The sequence below is a fragment of the Emys orbicularis genome, chromosome 7, assembly GCF_028017835.1.
Source record: "Emys orbicularis isolate rEmyOrb1 chromosome 7, rEmyOrb1.hap1, whole genome shotgun sequence".
NCBI classification, from domain to species: domain Eukaryota; kingdom Metazoa; phylum Chordata; order Testudines; family Emydidae; genus Emys; species Emys orbicularis.
In genome coordinates, this window is record NC_088689.1 from 19,782,826 (window position 1) to 19,803,741 (window position 20,916).

Sequence of the window (20,916 nt, forward strand, 5' to 3'; positions counted from 1 at the left end):
TTTTCTCCATTATACTGTATTGTAGTGTGACTTGAATGATGAGTTTCCAAGAGCGCCTCTTATGTATACACAGTTGTATAATGCGCTTTGTACTCAGAAAAGTCCACATTACTATCCCCTCCTTCTCTCTTGAATACCAACACACCTGGCTTCCTTGGTCTAAGCGAGGATTAAGGTAAGAACACGTCTGTGGCACTAGCAGGATCATAAGCACTGAAGGGTTTGTAACATCAACTTTCTGCTTCTCAGTAGGCAATATTGAGAATGCAAATGGCAGGTTCAATCCATGAATCCACATACCTTATGAGTAGTTAAAGCATATAATACTATACTGGAGTGGAAGAGATTAGTCATAAACTAATTACATCACCCCCCATGAGAAATAGGCACACTTAAGGGAATAGAAACTCCTAGAATTGCATTTGCTTTCTCACCTAAGGCATGGCAAGACTGAGGTTGTTTCTCCTCCCTTCCACCTTTGGGAGTAGAAGGGGATTCACCTCCAAAATTACTAGATCACCAGGAGCCTGGTGGACAGAACTACCTCTGTGGAGGCCCTGTTCTCCTCTACTGCCTCCAAAGCTCCTCTGTATCCTTGCAACACACCTCAGATAGAGTTGTGCTTCCACAGGTTCCCTGGAAGCTGCTGCTGCTACCAAACCACCTCTTCCTCCCCCTTGCAGGTATAGAAATCTACATGTTGGAAGCAGAAGCAGCCTAGCCAATTGCTAGGGCATCCTGGAAGATTTGGTTGGGGAGATCAATGTCACAAAAGCATGTATGGCCCTTCCCTTTCCAGCCTCTACCCTGTCCCTCCGCTGCATAGCTCAGCTCTCATGGAGCACCTGCAAGAGACACTTCAGCAGGCTCGGGTGATGGAGATCAGGAAGGATGGTGGTACATTTAAATGAACTATCTGACATGTTATGATGTATGTATAGAAAGCTCAGACCAGTGGTCCATCTAGTCCAGTATTCTGTCTCTGACAGTAGCCAGTTTCAGATGCTTCAGCAGGTGGAAATAATTAGGAAATAACTTGCCCACAGAAAAAGTTTCTTCCTAGCCCCTGACAAATTAGGATGCCTCTACACAGTGGAGGCTCATGGAGCTCACACTATGTCACTAAAAATAGCTGTCTAGACATTATGGCTCAGGCTTGAACTCGGGCTCTGACGCCAAGGGAAAGGGGTGGTGTTCAGAGCCTAAGCCTGTCTATGAAACCATTATTAGCACTGTAGCGTGAGCCCCATGAGCCAAGGACTCAGACTCTGAGACTTGCTGCCGTGGGGCTATTGTGCCCTGTGTAGATGTACCCTTAGTGGTTAGCATATGTTGTGAACCAAAAGGGTTTATAGCCCATGTGATGGGGTGTATTCCCCACACTGGCCCTGAGAGAGTAAATTAGGCCAGGCCAGCCTAATTAACCAATTAAGCAGCAAGTAGGGGAGACTTGTAGGCTACAAGGAGGCCACTAATTAGAAGCAGGTTCAGCTGGACAGGAACAGAGTGGCCTACATAAAGCCCAGGAAGGGTGAGCAGCTGCAGGGAAGGTGTCTGCAGTCACATCCGGAGAGGAGGGAAAGTGGGCTGGTAAACCCAAAGAGGGAGGGGAGATGATTATGTAGGAAGAAGCCTCGGAAAACAGCAGCAAGGGCTAGGAGAGTACAGGTCTTGGCTGCACGTTATAGGGTCCCTGGGCTGTAACCCATTGTAGATGGTGGACCTGGGTTCCCCAACCACCCACTGGGTAGTGGCACAGGGTGTTAGAGACGTCAGCCAGACAGCTAGTCTGAAAGGATTGCAATTTCTTTTGAAGGGGAAGAACTTAGTGATCTGGCCAGCGGGCCAAGTCATGAACCAGAAGCTGCCACTCCGAGAGCGAGCAAGATGCAGACTGAGAGAAGAAGACTGGTAGAGACACTGCTAAGTAGGGTTGCCAACTGTCTAATCACACAAACCCAAGCACCCTTGCCCTGCCCTTTCCCCGAGGCCCCACCCCACTCACTCCATTCCCCCCCCCGGTCGCCTGCTCCCCACCACCCTCACTCGTTGGGGTGTGGAGTGTGGAAGGGGTGTGGGTTTGGGGGTGAGGCTGAGGGGTTTGGAGTGTGGGAGGGGGCTCTGGGCTGTACCTGAGGCAGGGGGTTGGGGTGCAGGCAGGGGCATGGGTGCAAGCTCTGGGAGGGAGTGTGGGTGCTGGAGGGGGCTCAGGGCTGGGACAGGGGATTGGGGCTCCCTGCTGCTCTGGCCCCGTGCCGTTCCCAGAATGGCTGTCATGTCCCTGCAGCCCCTGAGGGGACGGGGAGCACAGGGCTCTGTGTGCTGCTCGTGCCTGCAAGCACCACCCCCGCAGCTCCCATTGGCCGCAGTTCCCGGCCTGAACCGCCTGGCCTCCCCCGCCCCACAGGGGCCACGCAGGGATGTGCTAGCCGCTTCTGGGTGTGGCACAGGGCCAGGGCAGGCATGGAACCTGCCTTAGCCCTGCTGCGCCACCGGACTTTCAACACCTAAAATCTGGGAGACTCCCTGCGAAACTGGGAGGGTTGGCAACCCTACTGCTGAGGAGAGTGCAGAACCTGGCCCAGCTAATCCCCAGGATGCGCCACGAGCAGTGAGGGAATCCCATCACAGCCCTTAAAAGTCAAATAATTCTGTTGAAGCCATGGATGTTCTCCTTAGCCATAGTTCTATGTCTATGCATTCATTTATTTTATTAATTTTTCTCTTCAAGGTGTATGAGCCCCATGAAACAAGTGCATATTAAGAATGGACATGAAGGAGGGAGAGGACTGAGGCATGCTGTATCAGGTCAGGCCAGAGTTTCAGACATATAGGGACACACGGAAGAAGCTACAGAGGAGGATGCAAAGGGGGCTCCATTAGAAGTCTGAGCCTGACATTTGACCTTATCTACTTTCAAGGTTTTATTTGTACACTATTGCTTTTCAGCAACAGTTTCAATAGTCACCCTTAAATCAGTTTTAATGACTATTTCATCCTCAAACACTTTACAAACATTAACTAGATCATTGCAATACTCCTGATACATTAGCCCCATTTCACAGTCTGGGAACAGGGAACAAGGAGGTTAAATGACTTGCCCAAGGCAACTTACGAGAATCAGTGTCGGAGCTGAAAATTGGAACTCAGAAGTTCCTGCTGCCCATGCTGGGGATTCAGATTTAATACCTTCAAGTTCCTGCAGCACCAAGTTTAGTTTACCTCCTGGGTAAAGTTTTAATTTGTGACAACGGTGATGTTAATTCTGACTGTACTCAAGGTTGTGTTTCTAGGCACAAAAGAGAGATTTCTTCATACAAATGGAAAGCTGATGCTGTGACAGGAATGCATCCGTCCAAAAAGGGATTGTAGTTCTGTTGATCAGTCAGGTAAGAGCAGTATGTAAACTAAAGACCTCATTCAGCTCTCATATATGATGGTGTAAATCAGAAGGAATTCCACTGAAGACAATACTATTACGCTAATGCAAAACTGGAGTGGGAATAGAATCAGGGCCTCAAGGATTCAGATAAAGAGTTTTTCTCACTTTTGCAGATTATTTGAAAGATTGAATGGTCTTCTGGCTGAATGCACACAAAGTAAAAAAAATAGGACTCCAAGTTATTTAGGTGGGCATTGAATCAGGCCCTAAAGAACTATCAGTAAGTTAAATACCCAAAAAAGGATTTAACAGTTTCAAATCATGACTATCTTGACAGTTTCTTTAACAAAATGTGTATGTAGCTCAACATTACTAAAGCAGTAGCATAATTTATAAAAAAAAACCCACACATTTCAGCTATCATCTTTGTTATAATCTTCTTTACAAAACAAGAGTTAATATTTCAGTTGTATTTTTTTTAAAATCCATTTTTTATGGGAAAGCTTTTAATATGCAGAACCACAAGTAACTAAAACAAAGCTAGGTTAAGCCCTCCTAAACCTGACACCTATACAAACAAAATTAACTATGGAAAGGACAGAAACTTGGGGGGGGAAACCATGCAATAAACAGGAAAAAAATTACCATTTAGGTTAAAAACTGAATTAGCTCACAGGCTAAATGAGTTGGATTATTCTGATGTTGTATCTTATTAACATTTATCTATCTTATAAAACTACCAAACAGTTTGACAAGATTAGCTGTGTGGTGTTCACCAAAGATCCACGTCCAGTACTGAGAAGCTAATGTAGATCATATTAAAGAGTGCAAGAAGCTTACATAACACTAGCCGATGCTATATTGTAGACTTTAGCTTTATTTGAGCATGAAACTTCATTTTAGAAATTTAAGTTTAAAAAATGCTATATGCTTTAAAACGTCTAGATCTCAATCTCATATTTAAGGCATGTTAATCATTAGCCATGTTATCCAATTAATTTAAATAATAGTGCTTTATATTATAGATGTTATTTTTTCCCCTAGTGGTACTTACAATGTGCTCAATCCTGCTCCCGTTTTATTTCAATGGGTGCAAGATTGGCCCCATGTGCAACTAATTGTCAACAAACATAGAATGAAGCTATCCCAGTCCCAAAGAAAATAGATATTCAGAGCACTGGATAAACATTAGCTAATTATTGTTCACAATGTCCTTCTAAAGTTAGTAGTCTCATCCCCAAAACTAAGGCAAAGAAATTAAGCAATTTAGCCAAGACTATGCAGCAAATCAGTAGCAGAGTGGGAATTAGAACCCTGGAGTTCCTGATTCCCGAACAATGGACTCACGCTTTCAAAGCATGCTGACTCTGAAAATGTCTTCCATATTAGTCTAACCATTCTATAAGCCAGAATTTATTCTTTACTTTTTCAAATGTAACTTGCTAAAAATTCCCCCTTTAAAAAACAAAACAAAACAGAAATATGCCTTAGAAATGGTACAGGTATTGATTATATATGAATGTAAAGGTATGAATACTGCAAATTACAGCATGTATTCTATATTGTACTGTGAACAATTCTTTATTGGGTAAATAGGACACATTTCAAGAACAAGAAACTTTAAATAGGTTGTTTTAAAAAAGCCTGGGGATAGAGAAATAAGTGATGTCTGAAGAATATTAGACTAGGACACCTGCCTCATATCCACACACTTGGTGAGACATTTTCAACTCTTCTATCAGTGGATGCTGTAAACTAGACAAGTTACTTCTCAGCACGTCAGCCTGGGAAAGTTTGTCCAATCTGCTATTCTGAAAATTCACTGGATTTTACATAACACTTTTTCAAATTTTGCTAACACAAAAGGGAGTTGGATCCATCAATTCATGCTGGGCATTGTTTTGACCTTCAGTATGAATATAATGGGTTCTGTCTCCCATCTGAATAGCTCTGAGAAATCATTTAAATTCAGTACAGTTCAAAAATTCAAAAAAATTGTGTTGCATTCCCTAGAATATAAATTGAGATGATGCTAGGGGAGTTATATCCCAATTGATTCTGCCTAGAACTCTTGTCCAAGATGCAGACACACTTCCACACCAAGGGTTCCATGGTTTTAGTACACCTTCAGCAGGTATTTGTGCCACAGAAACTAATCCAATGAAGGTTTGATTCAAGAATGATTCCCACTACATGAAGTGACTAATCTAATTGAATGGCTTCAGATTAAGATTCATTGAGCCCTCATGGACCTTTCTGAAAATGAGTATCCAGACTGCCACAGATAGGGTCCTAGATCTATCATATTTGTAAACTTTCATCAGGATTCTTGAAGTAATATCACATAGTGTAAAAATTAGAAGCTATATGCAGTAGCCTGCCCCTTTCACTTTATACATAATCATGCAGTGAATTAGAAATTATCATTTGCAAATATATACTCAGTCCCTGAGAAGTGCAATATTCCATCTTTTCCTTGCTAAACATTATGCTGGGATTTTTTGGCAGTAGTTTAATGCTGTTAAGTCATGTTGCTCAAAGGATGAAAAATATAGACAGTTAATGAAGCTCTCTGTCACTATGTTGGTTATGTTTTTTTAAAAATGTTAAAACTCATTGGTGATGTGGGTTCAGAATTTGCATTCTATTCCAAATCATCCTTGAGGAATCAAAATATCTGATGGAAGATAAATTTCCATTAAGGATTGGGTAATGATTCCACTGACTTCAACTATTTTTTTTTCTATATAGAGTCTTTCGCTCAAGTGCAAGGAACCTTGAATCTGCAGCTCTACTGCTTATATATCCTCTCATTTGTGGTTCTGGCTACAAATGTTATTGTAGCAGCTATGGTTCTGAAATATTATATCAATCGCCAAGCAGCAATCAGAAACTGCAGAGCTATTGACAAAGTACCTGCCATCTTTTCTACAATAGTGTAATATAGATAGAAACACAATTAAGTTGGATATTTTCTGAACAAAATTTTTCAGATCTGTTACTTATTTTAAAGGAAGTAAATAACTCTTGCTGTCCTGAAACAATGCAATTTCAGAAAGAATATTTCAAATGTAGTATTTAAATAAATTTTGCATGGGGCTATTAAGATCACTTAGAAATTCAAATGGAATACAGCTGCCCACTTAAAGAGCTTTCTCACAACAACAACAAAAATTAAACCTGTGCTTTGCAACTGCTGCCTTCTACGTATAGTGAAGTATTTAGATTTGACCTACATAGCCTAAAATCATTTGGGTCCTTTCTCCCTCAAAGGCCTTCTCTAGCCTTGTGATACTCTAGGAACTGCAATATCCTGAGGCGCTTAAGCCGGTGGTTCCCTGGTTTAAGTAGGAAGAGGGGCTGCTGGCAGGGTCTTCTCAGTGAAGCAACCTCAACTGTGGAACTCACATCCTCCTTTAATCCTCTACAGTATCTGGATCTGATGACCTTAAAGGCATACTGCAAGGCTCATCAGTTTTTCTTTGTGTGAGGAACTAGGGAAGGAAGAGGAAGAGATGGTGGTATGGGTGGGTGGGGGAGGAGAGAGAGAATGTAGGATAGGGTGGATACAGAACAGTCAATGGGGGCAACTACTTACTAGCCACTGCCCACACAGACTCTTAATTTTTTTTAGTATTTATTTTAGAATTTGTACATTTTGGGTTAAACATTTTAGATATTTGAATAGAAATTAAGCTTGGAAATTAAATTTGGAAATCAGTTTTGTCCTACATACTCTCAGATAGATGAGAATGAAGATTAACAAGTTAGAGTAAAATTAATATAAAGTTTAAGCGGAAACTTCAGATGTGTAGCTATCTCTGTCCTTCTGAAATATAGCTTCTCATGGTTCATGAGTCTGGAATTTTATTTTAGAAGTAAAAATGCCCATAATTAAAAAACAAATACATATCTCTATATTTCTTCACAGAGAGAGGATTGTCTGCTTCTCAAAGGAAGATATTGCCTTTATCTCTGTCAAGCCGGATGCGTGTAGAACATCTGTAGTCTCTGCCAATGCAGTAGACACTGGTGAAAGAGGACTCTAAGCCACCTTTCCACCTCCCTGATCCTGGAGCAACCATAATACTATACAGGGCCGGCTCTAACTTTTTTGCTGCCCCAAGCAGCAAAAAAAAGCGCTGCGCCCCGCCGGAGGGCCCCCCGCCGAGTGCCGCCCCCCACCGAGTGCCGCCCCCCCCCCCCCGTCGAGCGCCGCCGGAGCGCCCCCCCGTGGAATGCCGCGCTGCCCCCCGCAACCCCAAGATTGGCCGCCCCTTACCAGGTGCCGCCCCAAGCATGTGCTTGGTTGCCTGGTGCCGGCCCTGATACTATAGGGTCATTCCTCTGGTTCAGGATTACCATAATGCAGAGATCCTGTCCCATCATACTCCCTATATAAAAGGGGGCCCCCTTACCTGCTCCTTTAGGGCAGTTTCTGCTACTACTGTGGGCTGAGGTTCTGACCAATACGCTACACTAAATCCATCCAAGCAGTTGTGTGCTTGTTTTGAAATGAGCATCAATAGAGAAGGTCTGTCATGTAGGTCATTGATAATAGTCAATCCACTTTCTGTACTGTGCTTCAGTTCAGCTTCAGCTTAAGGTGTATCAGATAATTATTCTGAACTGGTGCATTAGAAGTAAAAGGTACCCTATCTTTTTAACCTTTAACCAAAGAACTAAACTAAACTAAAACTAAACAGAAACTGAATTCTGTTTTATTGGCAACCCATTTCTAGAAGATTAAAAAACAGAAAACAATTAAGGCAATATAAATACAAAAGTTACAACTCACTTTATTTATAGCACATATTTCATAGTTCAAGTAGAGATTGAGAAAATGTATTTCAAGTGGCTTTTTAGAAATATTTTTAACTAAATAAGCCACAAAAATACATACAAAATTCTTACACTTATGAAAAATATTGATATTCTTAAAGATTACAGATGTTTTATAACATTAATATTTAGTGTACAATACTGGGCAGAATTACAGTAACAAATGTAACAAACAACTTGGGGGGCTTAGAATTAGTTTAATAAATATTAAGCTTTGTAAAGACATCAAAATAAATACTTGCCCCTGGAAAGTATTTATATTGGGGTCCTGTCTCTCAAATATTGTCTATCTCTCTCCATTTGAGAGTCCTTCTCCAGAGTCATATTGTTCTTGTGACATTTTGTTCGATCTGGAGTTTTGAACCATGTCCATTAACAGAACAACTTTAGTATCTATATGTTCCTGAAGTTTCTGCATACTTAGATCAATATAGTCCATTAGTTTTTTCTCCATCAGTTCCATATTTTTGGATATGACCTTTTCCAAGTAGGAGCAAATAGGCTGCTGTTCCATTCTGCAAGAAATGTAAATAATTAGTCATTCCTATTTTTAATATGGAGTCAGTGAGCATGCTGGCTAACTGACCTAGAGATCCCAGTGCCTCAAGGAAGGGCACTGAAGTTTTGAAGTATTACTGGGTTTCTTAGAATATGCACTCAGTAGAGGAGGTACTCTTAATGTTAAAGTCAAAATAATAAATAAATACTTACACCTTTACTACACAGAAGGCCTAATTTTGTCCAAACACACACTGTGCAACATACATTAGTCAGGTGTATATCATAAGGGCAAGATTTGCCCTATTTTACATTAGTGTGTACATTTACCTGTACAACTAACCAACCAAAATACTTTTTGTAAGTGTGTAAGAGTTAAGATACTATGTTAATCTGTGTTTAATGTAATCTTACCCCAATACTGAAATTTTTTGTTTAAGAAAAGATTAGCACACTAATCTGTACAAATTTCATTTTATGCTTCCATACCTGCATAGTGAGAAACAAAGTTAGGGAATTCTCAGTAAAATAGTAGCACAAAAGCCACACATCATATCCATATGATAGATTTACATTATTTATCATAGTATGTATGGGAGTATGAAATCTTGGGGAAAAAAAGTTTGGAAAAAAATAAAATTGGCTTCCACTTACAGTGACAGCGTATTCATCAATTAGGACCAGCCAGTTCCAAGTTTCAACTTTTTCTGCCATTTAGGGTTGATTGTGTTTAAAAAAAACCAAACACAACTTTTTGTACATATTTAAATGCAAGAGCTATATTCTCCCTCCCTCCCCCTTTTTAAATGTCTCAAAAATTAACAGTTTGTACTAAAACTTTCCAGTATATTCACCATACCCAAACCAGGGGATTGGGGGAGGGGAACCCTTACTAAATCACTTCCCACATGTAACCAATGCAATGCCGTGTTTCTGTCAAGCTGCAACAGAGGGAAAGTTAGCTAGAGTCCTGTCATTTTTCATTGCTGCTATTCAGAACCCAGTGGGCAGTAGTATCAATAAACTGATCTTCTTCAGTCTGCTGATACTTGGGAAAGATATGAGCTTTAGCACGGGCAGACACTGGAGCTTTTCACTAGGTGGGAAGACCCAAAAAATGAAGACCAGCAAGGAGGGTAGCGTAGTAGAGACACCCCACTCATACAAGTTCTGGGAGAAACAGAAAGAGAATGCACCTTTTGCCACTTAGCAGCCATAGAAGATTTTGGAACAAGGCTTCACACATTTATCACATCTACTAAGCAGAGGCTCATAAATCAAAAAAATGGAGCCACCAAGCACAGTTCAAGTAGGATGTCCAGATAAGGAACACCAGCACTTCCCCCTTTCCTGGTAGCTGGAGATGTCTGAATTCTCACCAGAGTACTGCCAACTATAAAGCACTCCTTTTCCTTTCCACCATCTTACATAATAGTCTAAAGCTATGAATCTGGTAACATGGGAGAGAAAAGGTAGGAGAGATTGATGGGATAAGTTAAAGATAAGTAAACTGTGATAAAGGGGAAGAAAAGAAAGACACCTAGAATAATGCAGAAAAAAGTACACTAGGATCAGCCACTGGAAAGAAGCCAGGATTATGAAGATAATTACGAAAAATATTCAAATACATTTCAAAATGCTGATTAACATTGTTCATTAAATAGGAGTTCACAACTGTTTTATTCCTTTAAATTGCAATGGCGGGGCTTTGTGGTGTGTGGCCTTGGAGTACTGTCATGGCAGAATTTTTTATTTTATTTTTTAAATACACTATTGCCAACAGGCACAGTCCACAGGCTAGGACAAGTTGGATAAGTGTATCAAGCCTAACTTACCCAACAGTTTGAATGCCTTCCCCTTTAGCTATTGTACTCTTCTCAAAATGCTTATTCCCATCATCTAGCTGAAGATGATTTACTTGACTACATACGTTTTGAAGAAAAGGAAGCAGCAGCCCAGAACTGGGCATATTTGAGTTTGCACTTGCTTGCTCTTGCATTAACGATGACAACGTAACTTTAAAATCATTTCCAGGAAGAGGAGTGCTTTGTTGCATAGTTTTAAGTCTTTCAAGATCAGAAATATTCTCTCTACCAGGTATCCGTGTGTTCACGTCAGTATGTGTTTTTAAATCTTCAAGAACTGTTTCAGTTGTCAAACAACTTTTAAAAGGAAAGGGTGCATTGGATGATTGGTTTAATCCTCTAAAAGCAGCTGCATTGTGCAATCCATCAATTGTATGCTTGTCTCCAAAGACAGATTCCTTTTTTCCAAAGATACATTGAAGTTTGTCTCCAAGAGGAAAACTGTTCTAATGGAAATAAGAAAATGTACATATTTAATGGTGTTATATTATGAATATAAATTTACAGAAGTAATAGATGTGCCTCTTCTCTCCCGCCCCACCCCCCCCAAAAGGAAGCATTCTGTAGCATTTTAGAGAACTATAGCATTCATTCCATTCTCACCAGTGTAAAGTTTATTCAATGAATGTGATATGAAAGTTTATTATAAAGAAAGTTATCTACTGATATTCTATGGAAAATAAAGAAACTTTCCCAGTAAAGAAATAATGTGAAAGTGATTAACATTTGCAAGATGAAGGTTTAGAATAGCTACAAATTTTTTTAGACTGAACTTCAATTATTGAAGCAGGAGTTGACTAAATGAGGGCTCCAATACTAAAAATTACTCCATGTGGGTGGGTGCAGGGGTCTGTACATATGCTTCTCTTTGCAGGATTGCGGCCTAAATCCAATAGTTATGCTACAAGTACTTCCCCTTTTATTTGGCGGAAACAAATTTTATTGTAATGAAGATACAAGGGTTTTTTTAAAACAAACAAACAAAAAACCCCACCATACACACCCTACACAATTCTCAAAGTAGTGACAGCTCAGTTGTAACAAACAATATCTATCCTAAACTATTAAATGTATACTAATAGTCTGCCATCTCAAGTTCCAAGATCACTTTTTATCATTTGATTTTAGCAAGGAACTTGTGACCTTTTCCTTTTGGGTGCAAATCTCAGCGTCACCCATGTTTGGTTAGTTTAAGGCTGGATTACTGCTACAAGTGGCTGATCCTTAAAAATAATTAATATTTAAGTTGGAGTAGAATGTGGCTGCACAGATATTAAACGTTATTTCCTGCAGGAAACACATTACACTTCACCTACTCAGTGATATGCACTGACTAGCACCTAATTTTGAGTTGAAATGAAAGGTGTAAGTTTTGTCCTACAAAACCTGAAATGGGCAAACTGTTGCTATAATACTACAGTTTAAAAAGGAACTACCTGTAGCTACAGATCTCAACCTAACAGCCCCCCTGGTTTAAATGGAGAGGGGAGGAAGGTTTCGTGGCATAGTGTTTTTAGTGGGGAGTCTTCAACTCTGGAATTCAGTCAGTCAGCTTGGCTTTAGTGACCTTCAGAGCACATTGCAAGGCTCATTTATGTTCCCAGGCTTGTTACAGTGGTGGTGGCTAAATAAGGTTTGAAACAGTAAGAAGTTTCTTTGGAGAGGTCTTTAATCAAATGACTTTGGAATATGCGTGTAACACAGACACAAAACACAAAGTCCTGGATTATGCCTTTTTATAAATTTAAATAAATAAAGTGTGGTAACTTGCCTTCTGCTGAAGTCGAACCATATTCATGAGTTGCTGAGCACCTGGAGATAACTTTGACCCCATGGATTCCACCATAGTTTGAACTCTGTCTAGATCTACGCTTGATCCTAGTGAAGGAAGATCTGAGGCAGATTTTGCAGAAACTGATTTTACTTGTACTACAATTTTAGTTATGAGCACTCTCTGTCTTTCACCAATGGAGAGCAGCTATTGAAAAACAAAGAAAAATAATAAGATTTTAGAACAAAGTACTACTTTGGAAATTAAAAGGTCATTTTAGTGGAAAATTGAGACCTGTTTAATAGACTTCCTACTACTATTATTCTGAGTAGTGCTCATATTGAAATAGAATATGAGTGAAGATCAGTTGTGCTTAAGTGTTGGCATGATAAGAGCCTATGTTTAAACTTTATGCATGTGAGTAGTCCCATTGACTACAATAAGATTACTCACATATGTAAAATTACAAATGTGCATGTTTGTAGGATCAACACCTAAAATTCCCATTGTGCACAAACTGTTAAACATCTAGAATATGTCTATTTTACAAAATTATTTGTTTAAGAGCATTTCCCCCCCCCCCATACACACTTTAATAATGACATTTTAAGACATTTGTGGTGTGGATTTGACATGAGAACCCTGGTATCAAAATCCACCTACATTTTTAAAGAGAATACTCAAACCACATCTCAGGTTGATATAAACCTAACTATCATCATCTGAGTAACAGACAGTAAGGCAAAAAATGACAATTTAAAACATAATTTTGTGGAACTTCCTACCTTAATTCTACAAGAGGTTGTTGAGTACTCCAATTTAAGATATTTTTTGTATAAGGTAACCTTTTCATTTCTGTTAGAAAAATAAAATAAATGAGAGCTGTGAAGTCTCTATATGGTAAATGCTACAGAAATGCTTTCTACAAGAGGACAAAAATATCAGCTATTATATTCAGATGATAATGAGAAAAGCGCAGAGTGGGTCATCTTTTAACAGAATATTTTGGTTTTAACACTGAAATTCGGTTTGGATTTAATCATACGGCATACATACACACAAGTACACATATAGTTCCTGTTTTTTTCACGCATGGTATCCACAAGATTTTCTTCTCGTTTTGGCTTGACTGATTGGTTGGTTCTTAAATTAGCAAGTTAAACAACATATCTGGCCAAAGGTTGATGTACTGTAATTAAAGTCTACCTCCTTTTATCCCCCCCCCACCCCCAAAAAAAAAAAAACTCCATAGGCAAAATCTGCTTGTATACAAGCAGAACCAATACTGAAATATATTTTCATTCCTCTCTTTGGAGCCATATATAAAGAGAATTTAAAGTGATCCTAAATGGCTTTTAGAGATTACTACTGAATTAAATACTTTAGCTCACTGAAAACGGTAGCTGACAGCCTTAACCATCTGTTTGACACAGACAACACACTGGCAGTGTAAACCACTAATGTGCATCAACAATGACATGGAAGGCCTACCTTGAAGGGTGAGAAGTGCAGTTTCTATGCCCATTCATTCCTTGGTCTCTGCTGAGACTATCAAGGCAGCACAAATTGTGTTGGTGGATATCTGACCACTAAAAACTCAACTGAGACGAAACACCCAGTAGATGGCAACACATTTTGTTCACTAAGACACCTGGGCTACATTTAAGCCAACAGTCTAAAAGCAATATAATACATCACCAGCCCCCCTAAAACAGCCAGTTTCCTTTTCAATTGGATTTAATAAGCAAATACTAAACTGAGCCTACATAATGAAGACACTTACCTATCATTCTGGATGGTGCAGACAGTCTGTCCCCTACCAGTTCCACAATACTCTTCTCCTACATATACTTCCATGTTTCTTGCCTCACTTAAAATTCCAACATAGACTATTTCCTCAGATCCATGAGGATCACACTGCAGGTACAGTAAGCAGGGAGTTTCCTTTTCATCATTTAAGCATCTCTCCAAAACCACAGAGTTCTCACTAGAAATATAAGAAGCATTCTGTTTAAGCAACTTAACATTTTATTTAACCTATGCTTTCCAGGTAACACTATAGTTTATAAAACATAAAACAAGAACTCTTCATTTAAAGTCATTCAGTTTTTAAGAGAACAGATACATAATCTATATTTTTGTAACTGCAGTATTTACAAGGAAGAACAAACACTACAATTACAGGTTGTATGTGTGTGTGTGGGAATATTTATATCACGTTTTACAAATTTCAAACTTGCTGTGGATTCAGTCTGCAATGAAAATTAATGGCTCTGCCACATATGAAGGAAGTTTTGCTCCCAAATACTGTTTTAAATGTCGGGGGTGGGGGAGGGCTGGAAGAACGTGTGTGCTATCAATATTTTTAGTTACACACAGGGAGATCCCTACCTTGAAATACACTAATCAGTTCCCCTGATGCTCTAGTTCTCACAGGACATGCTCCGATAAGCATGTAAGCAGGTCTAGTTACTTCTCTTTCCATTAAAAGTTGTAATCTCCCCAGGGGGTAAAACACACCTGCCCGCACACGGTGAACCTGTGTGAAGACTCACTGCGAGTATGGGCATCTATTCCGGCCTCAGTACAGCGCCTGACACTCAGGAGAACAGCTCTGTAGCCAGGGCCCCGGCCTGAGCCCATCGCACCCCAAGGCGAGGGTATTAGGGGGTCTCGGGACTCCATGGGGCAGGAGAGGTTCAGATCCACACCCCGCCCGGGATAGGGCTCAAGCCTCCACTTCCCCGCAAGCGTGTACGTGTCTGCGTTCCCGGGCATCCCTTACCCGCACTCGGGCGGCGCCAGCGTCTCTCCGTCACTGGCTCCCTCGGGAAGGAGACGCAGGGTGTCCGCCAGGCCCCCGGGAGACGAGGGGGACACGCAATCCCACGAGCAGCCGGCTGCGATGCGGGGGCGGCGGAGGGGGCCATTGGCGCTGCGGATGCCATCCTCGGTTGCCACAGCGCCCGCCAGGCTGCCGCTCGCCATCGCAACCGTCCCGCTCGCTGCCAACCGTCCCCTGCCGCACCGCGCCGCGCCGGCCAGAAATAACCGGGCAGAACTGATTTCTACAGAGAACATGCTCCCCACCGGACACCGTTCCGGGCTGAACGTCCGCCTTCCAACGGTCACGGGGCATTCTTACCGAGCCGCTGATTGGCTCGCCGCCTTCCCGTTCTTCCCCAGCCCCAGCGCGTCTCAGGCGTCCGGCCCGCAGGCGCAGGGGCACTGTCTCCCCTCCCCCCGCCTCTCTTTGGTGACGCGCGTGCCCACAGTGGCAGTAGCCCTCCCTTCCGCGCTTAGCTTCTGAGCAAGCGCGCGCTAGGGCCAGGGCGGAGTGAGAGGCTGGTGGTTGTGTGTGAAGCGGCCTGAGGGAAAGTAGCTGCCGGCCCAGAGAGCGCGTGGCTTGCAGCTGCGTCCTGGGTCCGTTACTAGCTCAGAAGAGCTGTTGGGTGGAAACTGTGCAGCCCGAGCCCCATTCTGTGGAAGGCCCCATAGTACGAACAGCGACGGCCTCAGCTCCATGTTCCCCTTCAGGGGCTGCGACGGCCTCAACCCCACGTTCCCCTTCTGGGGGCTGCGCTCCCTCCCTGGGCATAGGCCCAGCCTCTGGACTGAGGGAGGACGTGACCACGCGTGATTCTCCTGCCTTGCACCTTGAAGGACTCATGCACACACCTTGAATACCTTGTGCAGTTCTGGTCTCCTTAGCTCGGAAAAAAAAAGATATATTCGCATTGGAAAAGGTACAGAGAAGGGCAACAAACATCATTAGGAGTATGGAACAGCTTTCCTAGGAGGAGAGATTAAAAAGATTGGGATTGTTCATCTTGGAAAAGAGATTACGGGGGGGAAGAGGTCTATAAATCATGCCTGGTGTGGAAAAAGTGACTAAGGAAGCATTATTTACCTCTTCATATAACACAAGAACTAGGGGACACCCAATAAAATTAATAGGCAGCAGGTTTTTAAAAGCAGATGGAAGTATTTCACACAATGAACAGTCAAGCTGTGGAACTCTTTGCCAGAGGATGCTGTGACGGCCAAGACAATAACAGGGTTCAAAAAAGAACTAGATAAGTTCATGGAGGATAGGTCCATCAATGGCTATTAGCCAGGATGGGCAAGGATGGTGTCTCTAGCCTGTTTGCCAGAACCTGGGGATGGCTGACGGGACTGATGATTACCTGTTCTGTTCATTCCCATTGAAGCACCTGGCATTCGCCACTATTGGAAGATAGGATAGTGGGCAAGATGGACCTTTGACCTGACCCGGTATGGCCAGTCTTATGTACTTTTCTCCTGGTCATTGCAAGGTTTTCACTGTGGTTTCACCACTGGTGGGTGGATTGCAGGGGCCCTGTCTGTAACATGCTGTGAGAGATATGGGGTGGGAGGGGGGACTAGGGCATATGAATCATCCTGAAAAATCAGACTAGATGTAGATAAATGAGTGTGAGATATCTGTGCTTGTGGTTATCTCTGTGACAGATTGGTTATGTTGCAATGAACGTGTGAGGTCAAGAGCCGCCCCTTCCCCTTGGCCGCCCCAAGCTCCTGCTTGCTGGGCTGGTGCCTGGAGCCGGCCCTGTCTAAGGCTCTGATCATGCAAAGATTTATGCACATGCTTCACTTTATCCACTGTGAATTTGTGCTTTGAGATCAGTGGGACTGTGTAAGTCTTTACAGGATCGGGACCTAACTTTTTTCTTCCCATCAAACAAAGCTTACAGAAATTATACACTTTTCAGAGTGGAATCAGTGCTGTCCTTGCCTTGGTTGTCAGGAATTTTATTATACAGCAAGTGAAAGAGCTCTCAATCTCCCATCCCTCTAGCTGACCTGGAAAACAAAAGTCCAGATCTAGACATCCAACTTGAGTCTTCTGCCTGATCATGGAGAAGGCTAATAATTGGTCATTGACCAACCCTATCACTATGTATGTATTTTAAAAAGTATATATTATTTGAAAAAAAATGCCCAATAGCAGCTTTTTTTGTTACTACCAAAGTTATTTTAAAAGCTGTTTCAATAAGATGAAAAAGACCACTGAATATGTGATAGCAACAAGGACCTTTTTTTGTACATATTACACAGACATAACTGTGTTGTTGGGTTAAGGCATACAGTCATAGAGCCCAAATCTGTAAAGATTGCATGTATGGTAGTCCAAAATGAATTTGTTGAACGCTGATGAGACACCACAGAAATTAGAGATGGAAAAGATCTATTAAGTTATGCATTTGTTTCCGGTGATTTATTTTGCATTAGGACACTACAAGGGTTCAGATTTCTTTCTCTCTTGTAGTGCAACTTTATCTGCTCAAAATTAGGCAACTGAAGTATGCAGTTGTTCTGACACCTTACATTTTGGCTGAAGAAACACAATTAGATGACTGTAAAGAGAAAAATCTCTAAAACCCATAATAAGCACAAATTCATATCACAAATGCAATAGGTGTCTTCCTGTTTTGTATGAAGTCCCTATTTAAATGGGAATCCAGAGAATGTGCCTGTGCTCTATCAGCATCTGGAAAAAATGAATTTCAGAATTCCTAGTAAAATTGCAAAACAAAAGTACCACCTCTTCTCAGTAAATAATTTAATGGCAAGAAGATGGTGCTGCATAATTTTCAAAATGTTTTGTCCAATTCATCCAATTGAAAAACATTTTTTTCTACTTTGGACTAAGATGTGGCATATAAAAATTCAGCAAGATCATTTTGCTTTTGGGAAAGCTAAAGGATGATTCAAAATAAGACTTATGATGGGAAGGTTTATTGTTAACTATGGAGAGAAAGAGAGCATCACCATAATTACATTCTGTTGCATTTCTGGATTATATGGTTAATGTGTGATTTCTGTGTGTTCATAGGGACAATATTTTCAAACATTTTTCTGAAATAAAAACTCCTAAAGTGCAAAACAAAGAACAATTACAAATTGAACCTGAGTAATTCTGGTACATTTTAAGCTGCATTTTTGTTGAGCAGGTTCATATTAACTCAATAACCTAGCTTATATGATGCTTTGTTTTCCTGTCTAGCATTTGAGAGTATTTGCATTTGTTGCTGGTCTTTGATCTCAAAGGGTTTTAGAATAAATCAGTTTTGTCTTGTCATCCTTACGATGTCAGCTGGCTTTCTCCAGTCAGCATTTAGGATCATGTTATATTGGGTTTGTTGTAAGTTGTCTAACCAGTTTTTGAAAAGCACAATGTGAGAAATTTTACTTCCCTGTTCCTTGGGAGTGTTTGCTAACGTACCTGAAATGCTTTTTCAATGCTATCTATTGTTTGCCTTGACAACAAAAGATTCTAGTTTTTCTAGTTCTTTCACTTAAGGGAAACTGCTGGTAAGAGCACCATCCAAAATAAAACAGTGTTTCTGAACATCTTAGTACGTGAAGTGTTTGCTCAGAGAAAAATAACCATGTTAAAATGCAGCTTACTTTTGTTTGGTTTTGGACTAATATTTATTGGAAAGCCAGTTCGTACAGCAGGTGAGCTTCAGTCTTAATATTCAGTGAGAAAGTTGCTGCAAGTTATGCTTGTGCACATAAGTCATGATCCAGAACTCTTTATTCAAGCAAAATTCTTATACAAGTCCCGGAGAAATGTATTGACTGCAGGATGAGGTCTGTAGATGTATTTTTTTTTCTGTGTGACAAGTGTGTAAGTATGGTATGTTCTTTTTCTGCTTCATTGGCCAGCATGTATAACAAGCAGTCTTTCTTATTTTACCACCTGAACAGACTGGAATTTTGAGTGTAATGATCCTAGTCAGCTTAATTATGCACATTTATTCCAATAGCCAGGTTTATGTTCCTTGATTTCACTTAGTTGTAGTATGATAGTGTATTATGGTAGTGCTTAGAAGCCAGGGCCCCATCGTGCTAGGCTCTGTAGAAAGTATTTGTTGTGACAGTTGGAATAACTGTAGCCCTCATCTGTGATGAACAATGGATAAAAAAATTTCAGGTCTTCAGTGATGTGAGGGAATTCTCCCTGAAAATAATTGTGTATTTTTGTTGGACTTCTCATTTTTTAATTTCTTATTCATTTTCATTTAGGATTCAACAAAATAATAGTGTGTATGGACCATTACTTATACAGTTGTATATTTGTGACTCAATTACAGTAATTTTTTGTACTTCCCTCCCCTTCTAGTATCAAGGTATAAATTAGTAGAACTTGTTTTAAAAATTAATTGGGTGATGTATTATATCTCTGATCATACAGCATTATAAAGATAATTGGATAAATGAGATATGCTTCCACTCCAATGCCATACTTTCACATAAAACAGACTATGAGAAAATTCAATTTTATTGACACTTAATGGGAATGCTCATGGGTTAGGTGAGGGCAGGATTTTATTCAATATGAAGAAAATTAGCTTTGTTACTGGACATTTCAGTATTCAATATTTTTACAGGTGTGGTATTAGCATAAAATTATGACCCTTGATCTCTGGAGTTCTAAACCCTATTCGGACCCTGACTTAATGTCCTCTGTGGTTTCTGGAAAGATACTTAGTTCATCTGTGCCTCAGTTCTCTCATCTGTTAAAAGTGGATAAAAATACATACCTGCCTCACGTGGGGAAAAAGGGGGTTGTGCAGTTTAGTTAATATTTATCAATAATTTGAAGATGAGAAGCAACATACACAGTAAGTGCTAAGTACTAATATTTTAGAAGGCTATTTTTATAAGTGAGTTACAAAATCTAACTACTGAAACTATAAATCCTACCAGTGTTACAGACCCCAAACATGTTTCTTTGCGGAAGGAAATCATATTATTTTAATTGGAGAGTCCTCCTTAATAATGTTGTTCTGTGCTCAACCCTTAAAAAGCCTTAGAGATTTTAGTAGGGAAGAAACCATCTACAGAAATTGTGCTGAAGAACCCTCCTCCTACTCTGTGAAGAGAACATTGTGGATTTTTTGTGCCACTTTGGATTACTTCCATGGACTTTTCTGTGTCATGCGTGATCTTGCCTTATATTTGAGATGAAATCCTTTTGGTTTGTTATCTGAGAGCACAGTTCAAGTGGGGGAAAGCAGTTTGCTTTGTTAAAATTAATTTATAATTTACTATCCATTGGCCCCACTGAATTCAACGGGAGACTTTCTGTTGACTTCAGCAGGGATTAAACCAAACTCAGTGAGTAGACAACAAAAGGGAAGGAAAGGTCATCAGGTAAAGTTCACCGTTTGAACCAGGTGTTTACCTCAATGTAAAGCTGCATTGCTGAGATCAGATTCTAATCAGACTTTTGATCTCCAGCTTCCTGGTTAATAGCTGTACCACTGAAGTACTGTAATTCTGAAATAATGCAGAAGGTGTGTTGGAATAGGGTGTACTGATGACTAACAGAAACAAACAAAATGGGACATGAAAGCTGTCATTGCTGGATTAGCTGGGTTGGGGGGCGGGAGTCAACATGAGGAAACAAGGTTGTAAAAGTAGTGAGAGGGAGAATTATGCAGGACCTTGAAGACAAAGACAAGAAGTCAAAATTTAATTCAGTGGAGAGATTTCAAAGGGAAAGTGGG

At 40.7% G+C, this 20,916-nt stretch overlaps 2 protein-coding genes across 2 annotated transcripts in view; one reads left to right on the forward strand and one right to left on the reverse strand.

Annotated features, from left to right (window-relative positions):
• Positions 1–8,165: 8,165 nt before the first annotated feature.
• On the reverse strand, positions 8,166–15,346 carry C7H10orf88 (chromosome 7 C10orf88 homolog). Its single transcript, XM_065408119.1, has 6 exons — positions 15,144–15,346; positions 14,142–14,345; positions 13,144–13,213; positions 12,359–12,565; positions 10,558–11,033; positions 8,166–8,739 (listed from the first exon to the last, which is right to left on the reverse strand). The coding sequence occupies exons 1-6, from the start codon at positions 15,344–15,346 to the stop codon at positions 8,511–8,513; spliced, it is 1,389 nt and encodes a 462-aa protein (XP_065264191.1). The 3' UTR covers positions 8,166–8,510.
• Positions 15,347–18,789: 3,443 nt separating this feature from the next.
• Positions 18,790–20,916, forward strand: part of LOC135880855 (disintegrin and metalloproteinase domain-containing protein 9-like) — a 35,982-nt gene continuing 33,855 nt past the window's right edge. Inside the window, exon 1 of the mRNA XM_065407223.1 lies at positions 18,790–18,859. Within this exon, the coding sequence (XP_065263295.1) occupies positions 18,790–18,859 (70 nt within the window). The remainder of the gene's footprint in view (positions 18,860–20,916) is intronic.

What these genes read in the sequence shown, in the direction of transcription:
- C7H10orf88 (XM_065408119.1), bottom strand. Translation starts at nt 15,346, where the DNA reads ATGGCGAGCGGCAGCCTGGCGGGCGCTGTGGCAACCGAGGATGGCATC. An exon ending in TGCACCATCCAGAATGATAG is followed by an intron (nt 13,214 to 14,141) that starts GTAAGTGTCTTC and finishes TTTTTCTAACAG; the next exon opens with AAATGAAAAGGTTACCTTAT. An exon ending in TGGTTCGACTTCAGCAGAAG is followed by an intron (nt 11,034 to 12,358) that starts GCAAGTTACCAC and finishes TATTTCCATTAG; the next exon opens with AACAGTTTTCCTCTTGGAGA.